Genomic DNA, 21,474 nt, shown 5'->3' with positions numbered 1-21,474 from the left:
GCCATGGTCCCAGTCCTCAGCACCCTTTAATGTTGTAGAATTTCAGCTGACCTGCATATTGTTTGAGTATGTGCCTGTGTATGGACACTATCAGTTTGTCCTGCACTAGCAAAAGGTTTCATTTTTGATACACAAGGCATTCATTCACCTTTGACATGCCTGCAGGCTCTCTGGAAAGCACACATATCTATCAACGGTACTGTGTGTTGTTGACAAGCGTAATGATTTACACAATTGTCTGTATGAAGAATCTCTCATTTGACTTTTTATTGGCGTGTAATGTAAGGTGTTAAATTACACTGACTAAGACCTGACTATAAAATGTAGGTCTACTACATTTTTGAGTCACTGTCAACATAGTTTGTCTTACAGGAGGAAAAAGTCAAAACTGACCTTTTAAAATACATTCAGATACTGTATATTTCACTGTACAATTGATTTCCAATGGTACATTACACTTCTTGGGACAGTTTCTTTCACCTCATGTGAGTGTTCCACGTCTGCTGCGTGCGGTTGATGATTACAATGAGACTTATGTTAACACCCCAATTTCGGCTGTGTTGTTTGCCATAAGTTATAGAGGTCAGATACAGCAATTCTGCTGAGGGAATGTGAAAAGGTGTCACAGTTCACATATCTGGGTCCCTCTTGGAAACCATAGCACAGAGATACTATGTGAATGTGTTGACTGAGGTATCTGAAGCCATGTCTAATGTTAACACTTATGTGCATTAACTCTCTGAAAACAGACTGAGCAGTCTGCAGCTGAGGGAGGAACTTCCTTGCTGGGCAAAATACACATTAGGAAGTAGAGACGGGTAGCAGCCGGGCTTCAGTACTCACATTAAAGATGCATCATGAAGTGAGACAATTGTGGACCCTATAACTCAACCAATAGCTGCTAATTTAGAAAGGAAAAATCCACCCTTCAAATGTCATATTGTTCCCATGATATGGAAATATTCAAGACATGCAAGTTGTCACATTTTGAACAGCAGCACTCTACTTTCAGGCTTGGGAAACTAATATTTGAGGCCAGTCAAAAGCATCTACTTGGACTTGAATTAAAAATAAAAATAAAAGTTTAAACGTGATCGCCAGATGATTGTGCGAGGACTGCTGAGTCAAGTCAACTCTTCAGGCTCCTTCTGACAGAAGTGACTTCTCCACAGTATTCTTGCCTTACTGATACGTCAACTGGCACAGGAGCTTCGCCTAGAAGTTTTTACATTTTTTGTATATTAGTTTAGTAGATTTCAGAACAATAACATGGGTGCCTTAATTGCTGTATGGAATAGTTTAATGTAACGCTAATGATCAATCTTAAACCATTTATGGCAAAATATCCCCAAACTCTTGATGGCATCGAGTCGTGTTCCTTCAGTCCCAGTTACAATTTGTTTAAATCCCGATATTAGCTGTACACAAATACTATCATCCCTTAGGCCAAAGACAGCAAAGCTCAAAAAATAAGTTCAAATATTTTTGTTAAGTACAAAAACGATGGCCAACATGCTTACAAGAGTCAGGACCTGCAGCTGAGTGGCCGGCAGAAAGATGCAGCACCACGTTTAGTCTAAAAGAGGACCAAGAGAGTTAGAACAATGACCAATGTTGACAATTTGAATTTGTGATCTACATTACAACCTTTATTTTGAGAGTAGAAATTCTTCTTAGTTTCTTTTAGTTATATTTCCTTAGACCAATAGGAATATGTGAACTGCTTCAGGGTGGATTTCCCCTTTAAACAATGCACTGAATCGTGCCGTTTATTTTTAAGATGTGTTTCAGCATCTGTACACATGAAGCCAGTTGTTTTCTGGAGTCCTGAAGTTTTTCCAGATGACATACAAGATGCTTTCTTAAATACAATGAAAAAGTTGTGAAACTGATTTTTTTTAAAAGAACCATAACATACACACAAAGTCTCAGGGAGACTAACGACAATATCATTTTGAATTTGAAGGCAAGAAAGGAGGGCGTAATAGTCGGAGGGATTTGCACGTTGTTCCGCTGTCCTGAAGTCTCTTGGTTCTCATCAACGAATGGCTATCAGTCCGATATCAATGAGTTTCTGAATCTTCTGGGCAATGACTGGATTCTTTAAGTGGCTGAGGATCAAACAGAAAAAAAAAAAACATTAGATTCTTGATGCAGAGAGACAGAAAGTGACACTAAAAAGTTTTTTAAAACTTACTCGCTAAGCGCCTGAGGGTCCTTCTGCATTTGCTCAAGGATCATGCGCATGGCTGGGTCACTCATAATCTGCTGCACCTCGGGATCGGACATGGCCCTTTGCTTCACTTCCTCGGGAGTGTCGGTCCTCGTGGTGGTCTGACTGACCATACAGCGCTGAATGCCTTCTGTGGCTTCCTGAATGTGGAAAGGGCAAGTAATGAAAAAAAAAAAAAAAGTAAATTCATCATTAACCAGCAGTTATGTATAACACCTAATATTCCATCATCACAGACTCTTTCAAAATGTCTCAGCATGTATTCAGGCGTTATTTTGACAGAGAGCAGACGGGCCACAGCAGGATGAAGGCGGCCTGGGGCAGCATTCATTCAAAAGCCGGCACCTTCGGTTTGTCAGGAGGTGTGGATGTTTATTTGTGCTTCAGAACATAACCGCATTGGAAACAATTAGAACATAAAGTTTTATTCCTCCGATTCATGGCTTTGTTCTTACTAACGACGGTCCCTCTCTACAGTCACTCTTCATAACAGCAATCGACAATATGACTACATATTGTCCCTTTAAGAAAGTACAATCAATTCACATTACTTTCTACACTACTTTAATCAAAACTAGCATATTTCCATTATTTTCCAAAATCTTTTGACACAAACCGAAGTGCTTAAGGCCTTGGAACTCCAAGACATCTTTCCAGACTTTTCTGAGCTGTGCAAGAACCTGTAAAATACCTTTGAGGAGGAGTCCAGCTCCAGAGCCTTCTGGTACACGTCCATAGCTTTTGTATAGTCTTTCATGGCCTCCAAGGCGGCTGCTTTACGTGTGTAGCCTTTTACTGTGGACAGACGCGTTTACATTAGGTGTCAAATCTTTATTTGTCAAATCAGAGGGACTTGTCCTGAATCTAAACTCTAAGAGTATAAACCACTACTTTATTAAATGCATTCTAGCAAAATGTGTAATAAATGATAGTAACTACAAAGTGTGATACTTACTGAAGGAGGGCTCAAGTCGGATGCACTCTTCACAATCCTGACAAATGAAAAAAGATTATTAAAAGGTCTTGTTTTTTTTGTCAGGTTAGAATCTCATTAAGGGACTAACGGAGATGCTTGGTAAGGACGCACTGTACCTTCAGGGCAAGTTGAAACTCCAACAGCTTTGTGTAGCAGGCAGCTCTGTTACTGAAGAGTTTGGCATCCTTGGGGTTTCTCTTGATGGCCTCAGAGTAATGTTTCATGGCTACGGGGTAGTCTCCTGTAGGGTGAAAAAGAGGAGTTCAGCTTTATTCAAGGTCTTGAACGAAGAATCAAATGACAATGATCAACAAAAGCGCGCTACGGCTATTACTCGCACCTTTCTGGAAGGAGTCGTTGCCCCTGCTCTTCTCTTCCAGGGCTAAGTCGGGGTTGATGTATGCTATTTTCTCCTCCTCCTTCAATATCTTCTCTGCCTGTGGAGCCAATTCAAGTTTCAAGGTATAAGATCAGGTGTACACTTGTGTTCTCATTCCCTGTACACATGCAGGTCTAGCACAGCTTCTTTTTTTATCCATTTTAAAAACAAACAGTTTGGATAAATTAACCCCGTCTAATAATCTGAGTTAGAATCCAAAAGCTTCATTCAGTGGGAAATCAGCTTGCACTGCACCTGTAGACACTTCTTCAAGACGTCGGGAGTACGATGCTCCGACAAACTCTTGTTCAGATACTGAATTGCTTCTTTGTATTTCTCCTGCTTGAAGTACGAGTTTCCAATCCTAGCCAAGGCCCTATAAAAAGAGGAAGAGAAAGGAGAAGATAGAGATATTACATCAGAATGAGAGATCTGATTTTCTGGTTTTCTCAAGTAAAGGGTAAAGACTCAAAACGGGAGAGCTCCTCTTTAAGGAAAAGACAGTTCATTAGTAATTATTATGAAACAAATAACAAGAACCATAATCACAACCACCTTTGTGCTCTCGAACTAGACTCAAGTTGAATAGACAGACAACTCAGTAATAGTAATAGAGCAACACTGCCACCTAATGGTTCTGGTATAATACAATTTCCCTGCTCATATGCTGTTTGCTGCATGTCGTTTCCCATCCAGATAATAAAGTAGATAAATCAGTAAGTATAAGAGTCCTACAAGACCCACAAACTACCAGTCCCCCCCCTCTGGGTTGAGTGTGGTTAGATTCACTCCAGTGAAGACAAAAATGAAATAAAAAAACAGAGCAATACTTCTGGCAGAACTCACTTAGCGATTTGTCTGTAGTCTTCCCGGTTCTCTCTGCCAACATCAATGGCCTTCTCACACAGCTCTCGGCACTTCTCGAAATCTCCCATCTCAAAGTACACAGCTGAAAGGATAACCAAAATGAGTACATGTTTAACATTCACAGTCTGAACTAACGGTTATAATCGTGTCAGTTTTCAAGCCTTGTTGGGTCATTCTATATTTCGGAGCGATTGGCAACCACACAACGTCCATGGTTCAATTCTAACCACTGGACCTTTGTTGCGTGTCATGACTCTCTCTTTTTTTTTCTCTCTCTCCATTTTCAGTCTGTTGCTACACCGTCATCTGTCCAATAAAAAATAATCTTTGACAAAACACTAAAATAATAACTTCCTGAGAGATAATGTGATGAAATCCCAATTCTTTACTTAAACTGAGGGTCTAGCTGTGGTGGGCAGCCCAGTGGCAACAACTCCAAGCAATCACAAAGGGGAGGAAAGCCAAGAACCGGTGGACTACCCACACCAATTCTGTATATAGAAATGTGATAGAATCTGAAATGTAAGTCGCTTCGGATAAAAGCATCTGCTAAATGACTAATGTAATGTATAGTATATAAGAAATTCTGAATTATCTTTTTGTTTTATGCACTTTATGGGTCAATTTGCTCAAATGTGTGAGGCGGGCATTTGTTTTCCGTCTGAGAATACGTACCTGCTTGATTAGATACGTAGGTCATGTTGGTGGGGTCATGTTTGATTGCTTCTTCGTAATGTTTCAGCGCTGCGTCAAAGTCCTTATTCTTATAAGCAGTATTCCCAAGTTCCTTTTCTTTCAAGGCCTGTAAAAAAAAAATGGAAACAAGAGGATTAAAAACTCTGAATACGGTTTCATCAGCAGACACAAAATGGCTTAAAACTCATTACATTGAAGTGTGATGAATCAGTTCATCTCTTTTTCTGTTGTACCTTTCTCTTGTTTTCGGGAAGGTCTTCCTCTTTAGGAGGAGGCGGCTGAGTCTCTTTGGGTTTGCGGGGAGGAGGGGGAGTATGCTCCTCTTCTTCGTCCATCTCAGAGAGGTTCAGTCCCAGCAGCACAGAGAGAGTAGTCATCACTCTGGGATCCTGCAGCTTCCTACAGAGCAGTCAGGCAAACCAATATATTTCTAATATCAACAGTACTCAGGGCTAATGCACGTTTTACGCCACCCAAAACAACATTTTTGATTCTTAAATCAGAGAATGTTGATAAAGCTGACACATTTTTGAAAATGCACATACGTGCCGAGCTCCGACGGTTTGTTCCTGAGCTGCTCCAGCAGTTCTCTGTAGCTGGAATCTGACAGCAGCTCACGGGTCCGAGAATCATTCTCCAGCTTCTGATACAAGTTGGGCATGGCGAAGGGGTTCATCATCGATTTCTCTGGTGAAGCACAAAAAATAAATCAATTTTAATAGTGTAATTTATATGGTCACACAGAAACACTGGTCTAGGATGAAATTCAGCAGAGCCGTCTCTCTTCTGCGACCCCCACTACTTGTACCTTGTCTGACTGAATCACAACACTCAAAACCCAAGTGGACGGCCTACTCCCCCTTTGAAAACTTGAGCACTTACAATGTGATTTTACTTCAGTGGTCCCGTCGGCAGCCATATCTAAATCCTCTATACACGTAGGTGGGTAAAGTGACTCATAAATTTCCATGTCATATGCTACTTTTTCTGTAGAATAAAAGGCTTCACAAATTCAACAGTCTTCACCTGCAAGCCGGGCCTCAATGTTCTGTAAACCCTCCTTCAGCTGCTGATTACTAGGCTCTTGCCGCATTCCCTCTTGGTAAGTTCCTTTGGCGTCCTCCAATCGGCCAAGAAATTCCAATGCTGCAGCTTTGCGGGAGTAGCCCTGGTTGATCAAAATGGAACCATTGTAAATTGCCTTCTCAATTTTTAACTCAAACACATCTTGACAACAGAATAATGGCAGAACAAATGACGCCTCACCTTGCCCCAGTCAGGCTTGATCTTGATGGTCTGACAGGCATCCTGGAGAGCATTCTCGTAGTTGCCTTTCTTGGCGTAGGCAGCTGAGCGGTTACTGAACAGGACATGGTTTGAAGGATCGAGGGCCAAAGCTTCGGTGTAGCAACGTACAGCCTCCTCAATATTTCCTGCACTCAGCGCTTTGTTGCCCTGGTCTTTCAATGTTGAAACCTGTGAGAGAGAACAATTCAATCAAAATAAGCATTAGCTTTTTTATCACTATTACACAATGCAAATAGTCCCCCGATTGGATCGGACTACAGAGAAGACATCTTCTGGCAGCTTCCACTGGCAGAACTGAAAAAATAAATTGACAACGACTCAGCTGTTCATGTCAGACGGGTGCCGCAGTGACGCAGTGATATAATATGTCTTTATTTTTTTACGTGAATTCAGTCCTCCGTGTACAACCTATTCTTTTAGCCTGAAATTAAGATGACCCTGTTTGTTAGGTTGGAGCCTGAAAGCAAGAACGGGGGAATCTGCCAAGGACTCCATTTAAAAAATAAAATTAAAAAAAGGCAGTTCCTGTCTCTGTTTGCGAGTATACAGATCGTTTTCCAACACCTCTTGGTGGTTGCCTGTTAGTTTGACATGCTATCACACCACATCTCCACAAAATGTGACGGAATAATTCACACACTGAGCCGAAAGAAGCACCACTCCAATAAGAGGCTCTCCATCCCATTATCCCAGGCAAAAAACAGTGAGTGGCATGACTTTACCTCCACAGCCACCAGACCTAACCCAATCAGAACCCCTTACAACTTTTGAAAACATAAAAGGTATAACACAGCAACATTGCAATCCTCTGTGGGCTAGGATCTTGGTACTATGGTCACGCAAGAAGATATGGAGATATTGTGGGTGTTCAAAAAGTCTTACCGACCTCTTTTGACCTGTCAGGAGCTTGTGCACCTTATTCACTGTCATGTTTGCCAAATACGCTATGATGCCTTGCCTGCTCAGCCAGGCATGATAATGGAAATATACATTTGTTTTTTTTAAACAGAGGTGCGGTCTCAAAATTAATGAATCACCAAAAATACATGAACTGCCCAGTTACAGAACTGTCAAGAAGAAGCAGCAGTTGACGACAATAAGCGGCTGTAGCCATGACAGCAGAGCCGTGTGCATCTAGAATGATCATCCGGTCTGAGAGCTACCGAGAACAACGTTGAAGCAGATCCAGAAATACTCCTGCAGCATGTGCTACAGACGGACTGTCGCAGTTTAACGCTAGCCGTTGGTCCTGTGTCAAAACATTTTTACTCAGGCGTTTACCAACTGGCTTAATTACGGTTTTCATTTGTCCGTCACTATATTCGTGGTGGCGTTCACATTGTGAGCTCGTTAATGTTAGCTGTGACATAGTTTGCGTCATTTGCAGTAGCTTAGCTAACTCGGAAGTATGTCGCCGGTGACTTGCAAGGGGTTAGCTAGCGAAGTGCTTGGTTATATCGAATCACAGACGAGGGCTACAGTGGCAGCCATACCGTACTGTGGTATATTCAATGATAAGCGGCCGTGGTCATTTTTAAGTCATGTGCGCAACCTTAACACTTAACGTTAGCTAACCTTGACGTATGCAATCATTAATTAGCCACAGCCGCACACAAATGGACAAACAGTTTGCACAATTTGGAAACCAGTTTAGGCACATTGTAGAGTAATCCAAAAGATATGTTCTTGGGAAACCGCCTCAAGTCCAATCAGACAACATCGGCCAAACACCTAGCTACAAGACATTACTACCAGATTGACGCTAAGCTAACAAGCTAGCTCGCTGTCCGATATTAGCAAACAGTGAAGTTACAGTATAAAGAGGTGATTTACTACACTATTACCCACATTTTTACAGCAAAGACAATCAAAATATAAGGAACCCGTCAATATTTCTACGAAACGTATGCTTCTAAAGTTATTATGAAGATAATTGCATGATTAGTTGATGAACTCACGTTCTCCATGGTGCAAGCATGAGGTTCCTTCCAGAAACTACTGCGGACTAGCGCCTCCCCCTGAACGACACGCAGGTTGCCAGTTTGGGATGTACAAAATCCGCAAACAGCGTTCCGATTTACGGCTCACAGGATATTCCGAGGGGAAATATATAGCCCTGCTCTGACGGAAACTTCTAGAAGATGCCGGAATAAAGCAAGGATATTTTAAAATTAACCAGATACTTCCCTCTCTAAACTGATCAGAGTTGGGGAACTGCAGTTGTTTTAGGGACATATGAGTTTCTTGAGGACCATGGACGGAAATGAGAAGGCAATTCTCAATACCTCTAAGAGTGCAAATTATTTAGGTCAATCGTTTAAGTCTTTAAATAATTAGGCTTAATTTGATGGTTGGTAGTACGTACACAAATTAATATCTTAATACAATCATGAGTAAAACCTATGGCTAGTAAAGTGCATGGGCTTTTAAGGTAACTTGTAAGGTTATATGATGTCATCATGTGGTGTCGTCATTAAGAAATATTGTACATAATTTCATCATTATATTACAAAATATAATATTTTATCTCTCCCTCCATTATAGTCATTATAGCTACAGAGTGCTGCACATCAGACCAGCTGCTTTGTCAAAGCACAATCTCCTTTCAGCAGTATGAACCACCCACATAAGGATGTCATTTTTTCTTTCTTTTTTTGGTGCTACAGCAATCGTGACTCAGTAACTGAATAATTTGTTTTGGACTCCAGAGCAGAAATGAAAGAGATTCAGAGGATTCGGGGGTCAGCTGAAATGCTGAAATGGTGACTTTTGTTTCTCACCTGGCGAATAAAGTCCAATCAACTACACTTGTTTTTATGATTCACAAGTTGTCAGAGGCAAAGGATGTTGTGAAGGCCATCCTGAATAGACCATTCATGCTGCTGTTGCCATGGATTCACAGAAGGAGGGAAACACAAGACAGAGAAGCTGAGTTTCAAGATCAAAGACTGGCCTCCGGACTCTCAGCAGGGATGTCACACTGACACGCTGAGGCTGAGATTAGCCTCATGCTCTGTGCTAAACTAAGGGCAGAGTAAGTAGGTGTGTAGCCTTTACCTTGTCTTTCCTTATAGACTCTCCAGCAAGATTTACCCATCTATATCTACTGTAGTTCATCCCCTGAACTCACCACCACTATAAGGAGTTAAGTGAGCTCCACAGCCGAGCAGAGCATTGTAGCCATACCTGGACTGTAACAAATGAGATTAACCTCATAACATGTGCCTGTCGCTGTGGCCATGACGATCCTATCATGGATGAGGGAGAGAGACTGACACACGTGTCTGGAAACAGGATTAAAAAGTCTAATAGAAGCCCCACCTGGTGCACTTCTGCTCCATGTCTCGTATTCTACTTTCCTCACTTGTTTTGCACGTCAAGTTCATTCATATCTCTCTTTCATTCTCATATGTGTATTGTAATGCCTCAACTATTGTGATCTTCACAACATTACTCCATTGCAAAGTGAAACTTAGCATCCTTGGACAAATCCCCTGAAGTGACCTATTTATTTTCACAAACATTCTTTAAAGAGATGCTGTATAATTTAGCATTTGTATTATTGACAGTTAGGGTAATACAACTAGTTATATGTGTGTGGTCAGTAATACATTGCTCCATGCAAGCAAGAGGAAGAATAGACCTAAGACCTGGATGACCAGCTGCTCAGTTGAAATCCCTCATTGCATTAAAAAACAGGATTCGGGTCCTATGTTAGATTTAATATATATTATTTAATATAAGAAATGTGTTTTTAATTTTGCATACTAAATACTTGCTAAATACTTACTCCTTACATTATACAAATTGCCAACCTGATTTTTTGTTCTTTTATGTAACCTAAATAAAGTGGTAAATAGTTAGGAGGGTGTGAGTTGTTGGGATGAACAAACAGTGAATGTCATCAAGTGATGCATACAACAACTAGGCATACAATATGTGGCATACATCAGTGACACGTGCCTAATGTGTTTTTTATCCTTTATTCTGAAAATGAACCCCCTCTGAGTATTAATTAGGACCTCCGAGCTTGCGAGGGGAACATGAAGGCAACCTCCGTCACCTGTGTTTTGGCGCGTGTCACTTTCCAGGGTGCTGAACGGAAAACGACATTTTGTAGTAATAGTAAGGTTGTATGAAACGTTTGTGAATATTTGCCAACAAACATGAGTTAGTAATGTTGTACAATGTTCATAGAAAAGAATGTGGCCTTGTAAAAGCAGAAAACCGTTACAAGCTGTAGCTGTAGTTACATAACAGCTGTAACGTTACCTAGCTAGACGAGCTGTCCAAACAGAAGCTAACGCTAAAGTACTTTTTTAGCTAGCTTACTGGCAGTATGCTAAACCAGCTGAGCTACTGTAAAGTGCAGCTGTTGCTAAACTAACAAGGCCTCAACATTTAAACTGGCTTAACTTGTCGGACTGAGTGGGTGACCAACAATAACCAGAGCATCAGTTTTAATGTATTTTCCATTTCTTTTGTATTTGGTGCATCTCTTCCTGTTTCATTAGGTAATACCACCCGCTAGTTGGATCAGCTGTTATTTTCCAAGCACCACAATGAGGAGACAGGAAAACCAGCCAGCCAGGCCAACAGCAGGTTTGTAAAAGAGATGTATTTCACAATCCCCACACTAATATACAGTATTTCCTCATATTAATAGGTTACCAGATTCAGTGATGTTTTGTAGTGTAACATTACACAAAACAACACAAGAAGAAGTGTGTTCTGCTTGTTCTAGAGTGTATTTGTATATACAATTTAAGTTGAAGGAGGTAAAAATTTGATCTGTTTGACTATATTTCAACGATCCTAAAATGTGAAATATTATTTCCTGTCCGGCCTAATGTACTGGGCAGTCTGATGTGTCCAGATATGTTTTATCTGCCGTGTCCACCAGGCTGCCTGTCGGTGCCGCTCTTTAACCAGAAGAAAAGAAACAGAGTTCCTTTGACATCTGCTCCCTCTGAGAACGAGTTCTTCTCCCACAGTGAATACAAAGCAAGCACCAGCTCAGCGGCATCTCACAGCACACCAGGTGAAGCGTTCAGTCAGGCTATCTAAGCTTCTACTGAATTTCAGTCACTAGGTGGCAGTACACCCAAAGACAAATATAAACTATATACATATTTTAGAAAGGCAAATCTTGTCCTTGAATGTTAATCAATTTCTGACAAAATCAACATCTCCTGCTGAATCAAACAATTGAGATCATTTTACATAAAGCAGAGGACAATATTGTAAAACGCCTTCTAATGAATTAAGACCCACGGCTAGTGACAAAGGAGGCTGCTATAAGATTTTACTCTGAGAATGTACCTTTCCTCAGGTATCTATGGATGTTACCAGGCCTCAAGTCTGTCCTCTGGTGCTTCACAAAGCCACCAGTGGAACAGGCAGGACATCCCACCATCTACTCCGCCCCAGCAGTATGGCAGCAACAGACCTGCTCCTGGATCTGCCCCTGCAATGAGAACCTATACACCCATAACCCATCCATACAAAATTGGAGGCACAAGGTATGTTTCATAGACTCTCTGACCATTAGTATGATGGTCAGATATTTATATTCTCAAAATAAAAAAAGGGTAGTTAACCTTCCAGATTCCAGAGAAACAGTTGGAAAGGTTTACAGAAGTATGGACACCACCATGTTGTTCCTAGCTGCAACTGTAACTTACTGTAACATGATATGCTCTGACAGGAGAGAGTGTAGACCAAAGAAATGAATATGTTGCAATTTCATAAGTTTAATGTGGCTGGTGTTTCAATTTTAGATCCCAATATGTGAACATAAGTGAATGTGTTTTCATTTTTCAGCTCTGAGATGGGAAAGCCCATCAACTCAATGAGACAACTGGATTTTAGCCCCAGGGGTAACTCCGGACAGAGCAGATATCAAGCCCCCCACATCAGTGAGAGTGCACAAATTAAGCCAATAGCCCATCCTGATTTCTCTCAGAAGGGTCAGCAGTCATCTTACCGAGCGCCCAATCCCACACATCAGTATTCTCAGCAGCCCAGACCTCTGCCCGCTCCTGTCCCACCACCCAGCAGGCCCTCTGCGCAGCCACAAAACAACTCCTGGAAGTTTACAAACAGTTTTGGGCCGCAGAAATCCCCCTCTGAGGGAAACAGGAGCACAATTCAACCTCAGACTGTGCGAAAAGCTCAAACTCAGGTAGAAAAATACATGAAAAACATATGATAATAATACTAATAAACAAAGATTTCAAAATGTGCCATTAATGTGTCATGATATTCTTGTGATCAGTGCAGCATTTGTGTTTATGCTAAGCAGCACACATTTCCGATGAAGCCAGCCGTTGAGAACTCACTGCGGATCCTGACTTCAGTGATTGATGGCATGAGACACTGGAGCCAGTTCAAAGACAAAGTCCCATACCTGTTTGAGATATTTGGTCAGTTGATTAGGAGTTGCTGCGCTCTCTGACGTGTACTGTTAAGTATTGTTAAACACCATTAAAGCGACAGGCTGTGCTCTTCCCTCAGCTACTCTAGACTCTGCGGTCACTGTGGGTCGTCACGGAGCCAAGAACTTCCTCATGAGAGACGGGAAGGAGGTTGTGTCGTGTGTCTTCTATGAGAATGTGAGTTGGGAAACAAGCTTCCTCTTAAGAAGTAAATGGAATGAATGTGTCAATGTCCACTTGCTCACATTAACTTGCCCCAAGTCTCCTCAGCTTCAGTCATATAAAATATTGTCTTTTCACTCACAGTGATTTTGTGTTCTCCATGTTTGGTATGAGTTTGTATGAATACGTTATACTGTCAACATTATCCTTTGTTTGATTTTAGAGGCTTTCACATCGTCTCAAACTCAAACATTTGGAGGAATTACTTTTCATTTTGAAATTGGCTGCGAACATGTTGCTCTTCTCCTTCTTCACTAGACCCTGTTCCCCAACATTAACACTGTTGTTTTTGTCTTTTAAATCCTTAATTACAGCCAATGTTTAAGTTGATGTAATACATTACCAATCAGATCATATATATCAGATTATATAAATAACACAAGCTTGTTTTATTATGTATCTATTATAATCTGCTACCCTCTTGTGTATGATGTTTTTTTCTGTTGTTCAGCATGTGATGTTGGGGTAGATCAGCTGCTCCATCAGGAATAGAGAAAACAGCTGTGCGTTCCAATATCCATACTTCCATAATATTAAGTATGCCAGAAAAAGATTTAGTATTACCAATACATAGTATGTCAAACGCAGTATGCCAAAAAACTGCATGCAACAGTACGTACTTTGTAAGGGCAGCTGCAGTTTGTACTAAAAGTAAAAATAACTTGAAACACAATTCGGGTTTTATTATTATATCATCTCAGTAGTGAGGGGAATGGGACTGTTAAGATGTAGTTCTGCAGTAAATGACTTTACATCCAGTTTGGTGTGTTTAGCTCACTGTGGTGTGAGCTTAGGTGAGGCTGAGAAGGTGTAATGACATTCATTGAGTAAAGGGGAGCAGGTAGCAGCTTGCTGTGAGGCTGCAGCAAACTTTATTTGTATATATATTATAATATAATATGACATAATATTTGATATATATATATATATATATATACCTGTCAGGAGAACCACATGATTCTGTGTTAAGCAACAGCATCTTCCCTGTATATCGGGGTGGAGAGCAGACACTGGCCTTTCTAATAATATAGATTTATTTAAAGTATTGGCAAAACATAAAGTAGCGCTGGAATTTGATTTCATCTTGAATTGTCCCTCTTGTCCAACAGGAACAGGAACTGCCCCGTCTCATCCGTGGTCAAGTTCATCGCTGTGTGGGAAACTACGACCGCAGTAGAGACGTCCTGATGTGCGTGTCCGTCAGACCCGGGCTGCCCTCTGAGCTGAGGAACGCTCACGAGGCCGTCAAAGCCTGCGATGCAGCAATGAGAGCGCTGGTTAAATTACTCAGTGAGGTCTGAGCACGAGTACTGCGGATATCTTTAGCAGAACAACAGCATACCGGTATTTAGTGAGGGTGCTGTGTAGTAATAGATAACTGTTGTTATGGGTAGAAGTCACAGTAGTTTTAAAAAGCATGTTTCAAGTATTGTTCAAGTTTTTGACCTGTAAAGGGCGCTGTTGTACTGTTTTGATGTTGTACTGTTGTACTGTTGTGATGTTGTACTGTTGTACTGTTGTACTGTTGTGATGTTGTACTGTTGTACTGTTGTACTGGACTTTAACGGTTGATTTCACTTGCATTTTCCAAAGAAATACATAAAGAGTTGTTTTGTTTAAGCAAAACCTGAACAGAAAGTAAAGCCTCTCTTTTTGTAAGTTCTGAAATATTTTTATTACAAAGAAAAATTCACAGAACAGCAAACATTGTTTCAGAGGTTAATTCAGGTAAAGCAAACACGATGAGGTAATATCTCAAAATATATCTTTGAAAAACTGGGCAGTTAGGAATAACATGTGATACCAAGTACAGTTAGTTTATTTACAGTCAAACATCACAATGGGGGGAAAAAAAACAATAATTCTACTCTACCAAAACAGTTTCACCAGTGCTGAGACTTTACACTCAATGGGTCAACAAATAGGGGAAGAAGTCCCGTGCAGTCATTCCCACAGTCCAGCACAGTATGAGGTCCAATACAGAACATGTCTCTCAAACATGGCAACGCAATCACAGTCCTCTTCTTAATGTCAGGACATGCCATTATGGGAAACCAAATTTGGGAAATACTTAAAGATTAACCCATCAGCTAAATCCAACCCATTATTCAACACTAACACGCACATGAACATGAACACCCACTAGAACAGGGAGTGTAGCTTGATGAGATTGGCAGTGTAAATGGAGAAGTAGACATTTTGTCCTTGGAACATGACAGGGAATGGTGCCAGCGCTTAAAAGGAGAAGGTGGATCGACGCAAACACAGCAACACTATTAGCTTACTTGAGGAGCAAATTATTTTAGAACCACGATTTACACATAATGTGAACGATGTGTCGGCTCAGCACAGATAACCAAAAGGCGAAGTTTAATTTGTACAGCTCCCTCCTCAACCACTCGATTTTGAAATCACGTAAGACGAGGATGCCGGGAATTAATCCCTTCGCTGCGTGTCACAACCTTTTAATATAGCAATCCAAGTGATGTACCTCTTCTGGATAATTGGCAACAAATGTCTAGGGCAATACTGAACACAAGTTGCTTTTAATTCTCCTTTTCTCTCTGCCGTTACCTCCGAGGATTAGAAGACATCATCTATTTTTTATCCCCTGGAACATTTTCTCAAGTTAATGAGATCACACTGCATCAGGTACAGGAGAACGACGTCACCTCTGAGAGGAGGAAACAGAATAAAATAAACTCCTCCCAGGATCCACAGTTTATCAGCAGAAAAAGACGATAACCTGATAATTGTATGAAACACTTGTCTTGGTTATGTTAAAAGGCACAAGTTGGTCAGATCACATTTAAAATCTAGATCAATTGTTCTACCATTAACAAAGCCCATGTCACACCAACATCTCCCTGCCTTTTGCAACCTTTTTCTTTTTTTTTTTTCCTTCCTGAATCAGAGTGTTTAGTATTGTGTGTTGTAGACAGAAAACAATTGTTTCATGATGAACAAGCGGGTTACATTACACAAACAGTTCTGGGGAAAAGGTGAACAAAAGGATGCAGTATCCCAACATTTTTTTTGACAACACTGCTCTGAAACCACCACTAATCAGTACGATTCATGTACTTATATGAGAAGAGATTTCCATTGGTCCTTTCAGCAGGTCTGATGTGTCTATTGTCCTCTTCTTACTAAATGCACTGTCCTTGAAAGCTGAAGCGTCTTCTTGACTCCCGCTGGTTCAATGCCTGGTCACAAGACTGGAAGGCAGAAAAAAAAGTCTGAGGAGCAAAAAGCTTTCAAAGCATCAGATTTCTCTTTTCAAAATGGCATTTTTGAAACCTCAAACATCAGCTCTGTTTAATCCAGACAGCACAGTCCAAAGCACAACACCTCGTCAGTAGAGACAGCTCCTCGAGAGCCGACCTCTTCGTATTCTCAGTCTCCTCTTATTGAAACGTTTGATTGGACGAGTCATACTGCCACATCATCTCATGCTTCCACTCTCTTTACGCAGCCAACCTCGAGTCTCTTTTGGAATGTTACACATGTTGACTTGTTTCCCACAAAAGAAAGGAAGGGGAAAAAAAAACACTTGTTAATATATTTGTAGTCATTTAAAATGAGCTCCTCGCATCTTCTCCATAACTGACTTGAAGTCAAACTGGTGATAGAAATCATAACCACGGAGTAAAATCTTAACATAAAACATTCCATCTAAATGAACTGAATCTGGAATAGCCACATAACAGATGCAGGAAGACAGTGTTTGTTGTTGAGCGTCAGCCTCGGGCCGAGTCCCAAACAGCATCACCTTTAAAAAACGGGATGCAGGTGTCTCTCCGTGACATCAAGCCCAGGTCGGTCAGGAGGGGGGGGAAACAAGACGTCTTATCAATGCACTATAACAGCGTGGGCAGAGGGGTGGGGGACAGCTGCTCCTTCGGTGCATATTTGGCAAAAAAGGGCAAGAAGACGGTGAGCATGACTCCGACGATAGCCAGCATGTAGCCCCATCCGATCTGGCACTCGCCGGCGTAGTAGATGTCAGAGTCCCCGCAGAAGGACCGCACCAGTGAGGAGTTGAGGCCGAAGGGGTAGACCAGCAGTCCAGCAGCCATGATGAACACTGCAGAGAAGACACAGCCGGGGTCAGACACATAAACTATGACTCATGTATGGTGTTAGAGGAAAGATTTAGCGCAGAAACACAAGCAGGAAAAGAGGATTTTGACACATGTAAAATGGTTATTCATTCATATAATCTTGCCGTTTCATTGAGAATACAAAATACCCCAATAAAACACACATGTTCTAGGATCTGGACCGGTGTGCCAGCTGAAAGCCACTTGGTGGCAGTAGAGGTTTTGTAGAAAAAAGCTTACACTATGGCGCGTAAATTAGATACTTCATCAGTGACACTTGACACTTGATTTGTAGCCTGGTGTTACATTAAAATAAATAAATCATGACCATAGTTTTAAGAGTCCAACAGTGGCCTAAACAGGGCTTTTAACGTATTGAACAACAAAAGCGCTGACGACCTGTAATTTGACTGAAACTTCTCCTTAAATCCATTTGCACTCCTCGTTTCAAAACTCCGGAGCTGCTTAAAACAAAGCTCCCGCAGCACTTCTGCTGCATTCAGCTTTTCTCAGACTCCATCCTCAGCATCCACGGAGCCGCTCACTTTTACAAATTGAGTCAAGTCTCCCGGCCCCCGTGCTGCCAAAGCAGCTATTGACCGCGCTGTTGGCTATCATTGCTGCTCTTAGGCCCTGTCCACATTACTCCGTTTCTCCTTGGATGCAGATTTGTCAAATAGAAACGATCTCCGTCCACACGGGAGTTTCAGCATCATTCTCGAGTTGATCTGCGTCCACAAGGCAGCCTTCGAAGGCGGACAGCACGTGACCATTAACGTACACTGGGCATGCGAGTGACGGTGTAAACAGGAAGTGGATTGCTTGCTTAGTTAAAAAAAAAAAAATACGACAGAGTAATAAAGTAGTCTTTAATAATGAAAGGTTGTATTTGATACTTAAGATCTTCCTCTAAAATCTCCCTCTATAAACTCAAACAGACACAGTTCGTGGAAAGTTTTAGAAGTTTTATTTTTCAGACGTAGTTACAGAGCTGCGGGTCTCTCGCTCTCTCTCTCTCTCTCTCACATCAAATTTACTTTAACATCAACACTTACACGTAAACGTTTACTAGATTATGGGTCCATCAATGTGGTCTCTCATTCGTTTCCTCCGTGTTGTTGATGTCTGTTCTCACTAGTAGCTCTGAACATCATGTCCGCCTAGCTAGCTTCTAAGCTAATTTTAACATTACCGCCAATGGAGAAATGCTAACCGCGATTAGCATTACAGCGGTGCGGGTCTAGCTCTCTCTCTCACATCAAATTTACTTTAAAATCAACACTTACACGTAAACGTTTACTAGAATATGGGTCCATCAATGTAGTCAACACACGTCTCTCACTCTATTCTGCTCTTGCTTCGTGCAGGAAAGCTTAGCAGATCGCTAACAGTAGATCCGTGAAATAAAGACCATGGAATCCATAGAAGAGTTTCAAGACTTCAGTGTGAATCTTTCTTATTTGTAAAACTGTGGAAACACAATATGAAATATGGCTTTACAAACTGTCCCTATACATATTACATGAATACAAAACAACAATCCATGATATAGCCAGCATGTAACATGTCCGCCTAGCTAGCTTCTAAGCTAATTTTAACATTACTGCCAATGGAGAAATGCTAACCGCGATTAGCATTTAATACAACACAAATGTTATACTAAATACGCGAATAGAATATATCTACGTACATCTTTTCATGCTTCATAAATACATACTTACAGACTAAGGTCTCTCAAGGCTACCAAACGGAAGAAGTAAAACGTTAGTGCAGCGTGTCTTCTCATTAGAATCTAAAAACAACGAGCTGCTCCATAGGGCTGATGCCGGTCACGCCGCTCGCTAATCACTCCAATAACAGCTGCTTCCTCCACGGAAATGCAGACTTTTACTGCACAACAGCTGCTAGCTGCTGCTAGCTGTTGTGCTAGCAGCAACATCATGTAGCTGTTGTGCTAGCAGCAACGCTTGCAATTAGCTATCCATGTTGAAATGAATCGCTGGTAGCCCAGTTTGTTTTCTTCCGGGTACGGGTCACGTGATAGTGAGTGTGACGAATCAGGGACGGAGACGTCATGGTTGCCAAGAACCAATCCAGTAGCGAACACGGGTGTGGGCGTAATTTTTTCTAAGCACATCCGTATACGACCGTCCACACGCAAACGCAACCCCGGAGTTCTCAAACACCTCCAACCTCAGCGGAGTTTTCAGATTCCTCCGTTTAGGGTGCTCCAAAACTCCGGCGTAGTGTGGCCGCTCAGTGTAAACGTAGCAAATACGGAGTAAAAACGGAGTAATGTGGACAGGGCCTTAGTCATTCTGAGTGCCGGCTGCATTTCCATTACAATGCCAGGTGTCACAGTTGTTTTTAGCCTTGGAGCGCTGGGGTCACCGGAAAAAAAAGCTTAAACTTGTGAAAGTGAGCAGCTCTCCAGAAAACACAACAAACACATCTTTTATGACGCTCTCTTGATTTCAGGAGATGTCTCATGTGAGAGCTGCTCTGCAACGGCTGTGCGAGTGTCAGAGCGATGGTTTGTGTGGGCAGTGAAGGGGTGTGCTAGTAGCACAGGGGCGAGGAGGCCGGGAGCTTTCACTGATGTTCTCGTGGCACACTGGGGGGTTTTGGGATTGACTGTTAGGAGGAGAAAAAGGGGGATGAGAGGGAGGAAACACAAAGAGTGGGTGGAGGAGAGGTGTCTCTTGAGTGTTGTTTGTGAGGCCTGGCGTCTCTCTGTGGAGTTCATTGAGGATCTGCCTCTCCGCCCAACCAGTTGAGAGTGGCCCCCACGTTTTATCTGCCGGGGCCCCCAGCGACTCAAAGCTCACCGCCTAATGACGCTTTAATGACCTTCTTTATCAAACTATCGTCGGCTTTGGGTGGAAGTAACACAAAGGCGCTGCGGTGACCTCGCAAACAAAGGGCCTCTTCCCTGCTACTCTGAAATGACGGCAACGAAAAGCAAAACCCCGGACACGAAACAAGCGACGAGCAACACGGTCATAACCCCCAAATAATCAATACGGGAACGAAAATGCCAGCAAAGCGGTTTCTAACAAGTGTCAGGTATACAGGATGAGGACTGGATTTTATCAGTCAGACCAGGAGTGAGCAGGGGCGAGCGTCTGGATCAGATAAACTGCAGCTCGGGCTGACTGGATCTCTGCAAGCCTTTAATGAGAGGAGAGCTGCCGAAAACACCGTAAAAATCAACCTCATATCAGAGGCGGACACAAAATGGATCAATTTCATCCTTCAGATCTGAGAGGGATGAAAGCGAACCAAAGTGCATTTACACGTCTTAAAGGGGAACTCCAGCGATAACACGTGTACATCAAAGTCTGTTTGCAGGTCTCAGGGTGTGCTGCTGTCGTGTAAAGCCTTTTGTGGCTCCAGAGGGAGCCGCGTGAAGTCTGAGAAAGGGCCTTAAGTGAACTGTTACCAGACATTTGTAGCCCAAGGCTGCATTAGCTGCATGCTACTATTATAACACACCCGAATTTACGCCCCAAATGTTGGCAGTCGAAGTTTTGACAAGGAACCAGAATAAAAAAAAGATTATTTTCTTTTACTGTCCTTTTTGTGGCAATGCCAAAGTACTTTGAATGTATGTACTGCATTACTGGAGAGGATGCAGAACAATGAGGTCTATGTTTTGTGACAAACCCTTAATTAAGGGAGAGAAAGCATGAAACAGAATTCCCACTACAGGGTGGATAAAGCTCATCTCAACGGGGGTCTGACATGGAGCGGTAATCTAATCCTCTGAGGAACGGGCAGCGTGATGAAAGAGGCTGACATGACACCAAGATGACATGCAGGAAGACGAAAAGTGTTCATTACTTGTGCAGCCAGGCTAGAGCGGCGTACGTGCGGACTCTCCCACTGAACACGGCAAACTGAATTGACAGCACTGATAAGATAAGAAATCGGTGACAACAATGCTGTATTGTTGTTATGAAAAGCAACTGAATCAATTAGTAAAAAGAAGTTAGAGCAAGGGGAGACGCTTTTATTGTTTTTCATCGCAGAAGTCTTCTGTCTATTTAAATTAAAATGAAAAAATATATGTAAAAATAATAAATATAAATAAATAATATATATCTAAAAAAATGTCATACTGCAAAGATGGCTTTTGTAGTACAGTCCCCTACACAGGTTGGGGGCTGACCACCAGGCAGTAAAAAGCTACAAGTGCTCCCATCAATTACCCCCTAATAGAGCCAAGCAGCGGACAGTTTACTAACCTCCCA

General features: G+C 41.8%; 3 protein-coding genes across 3 annotated transcripts in view; 1 reads left to right on the top strand and 2 right to left on the bottom strand.

Moving 5' to 3' along the window:
* Nucleotides 1–243: 243 nt before the first annotated feature.
* stip1 (stress-induced phosphoprotein 1) lies at nucleotides 244–8,563 on the bottom strand. Its single transcript, XM_076101740.1, has 14 exons — nucleotides 8,418–8,563; nucleotides 6,418–6,627; nucleotides 6,178–6,319; nucleotides 5,697–5,838; nucleotides 5,385–5,550; nucleotides 5,131–5,257; nucleotides 4,435–4,537; nucleotides 3,844–3,964; nucleotides 3,550–3,646; nucleotides 3,326–3,450; nucleotides 3,189–3,225; nucleotides 2,925–3,028; nucleotides 2,198–2,373; nucleotides 244–2,111 (listed from the first exon to the last, which is right to left on the bottom strand). The coding sequence occupies exons 1-14, from the start codon at nucleotides 8,424–8,426 to the stop codon at nucleotides 2,039–2,041; spliced, it is 1,632 nt and encodes a 543-aa protein (XP_075957855.1). The 5' UTR covers nucleotides 8,427–8,563; the 3' UTR covers nucleotides 244–2,038.
* Nucleotides 8,564–11,021: 2,458 nt separating this feature from the next.
* Nucleotides 11,022–14,642, top strand: spata22 (spermatogenesis associated 22). The gene is made up of 7 exons (XM_076101371.1): nucleotides 11,022–11,061; nucleotides 11,363–11,500; nucleotides 11,792–11,981; nucleotides 12,283–12,643; nucleotides 12,764–12,884; nucleotides 12,976–13,073; nucleotides 14,228–14,642. The coding sequence occupies exons 1-7, from the start codon at nucleotides 11,022–11,024 to the stop codon at nucleotides 14,417–14,419; spliced, it is 1,140 nt and encodes a 379-aa protein (XP_075957486.1). The 3' UTR covers nucleotides 14,420–14,642.
* A 2,336-nt stretch (nucleotides 14,643–16,978) lies between these two features.
* Nucleotides 16,979–21,474, bottom strand: part of lhfpl7 (LHFPL tetraspan subfamily member 7) — a 91,548-nt gene continuing 87,052 nt past the window's right edge. Inside the window, exon 3 of the mRNA XM_076102780.1 lies at nucleotides 16,979–17,205. Within this exon, the coding sequence (XP_075958895.1) occupies nucleotides 16,979–17,205 (227 nt within the window). The remainder of the gene's footprint in view (nucleotides 17,206–21,474) is intronic.

This window comes from Anarhichas minor, unplaced genomic scaffold (assembly GCF_050575085.1).
Source record: "Anarhichas minor isolate MPS153535 unplaced genomic scaffold, ASM5057508v1 ptg000027l, whole genome shotgun sequence".
Taxonomy (NCBI): domain Eukaryota; kingdom Metazoa; phylum Chordata; class Actinopteri; order Perciformes; family Anarhichadidae; genus Anarhichas; species Anarhichas minor.
The sequence above is the reverse complement of the archived record's forward strand: the minus strand, read 5'-3'. Positions and strand labels throughout refer to the sequence as shown.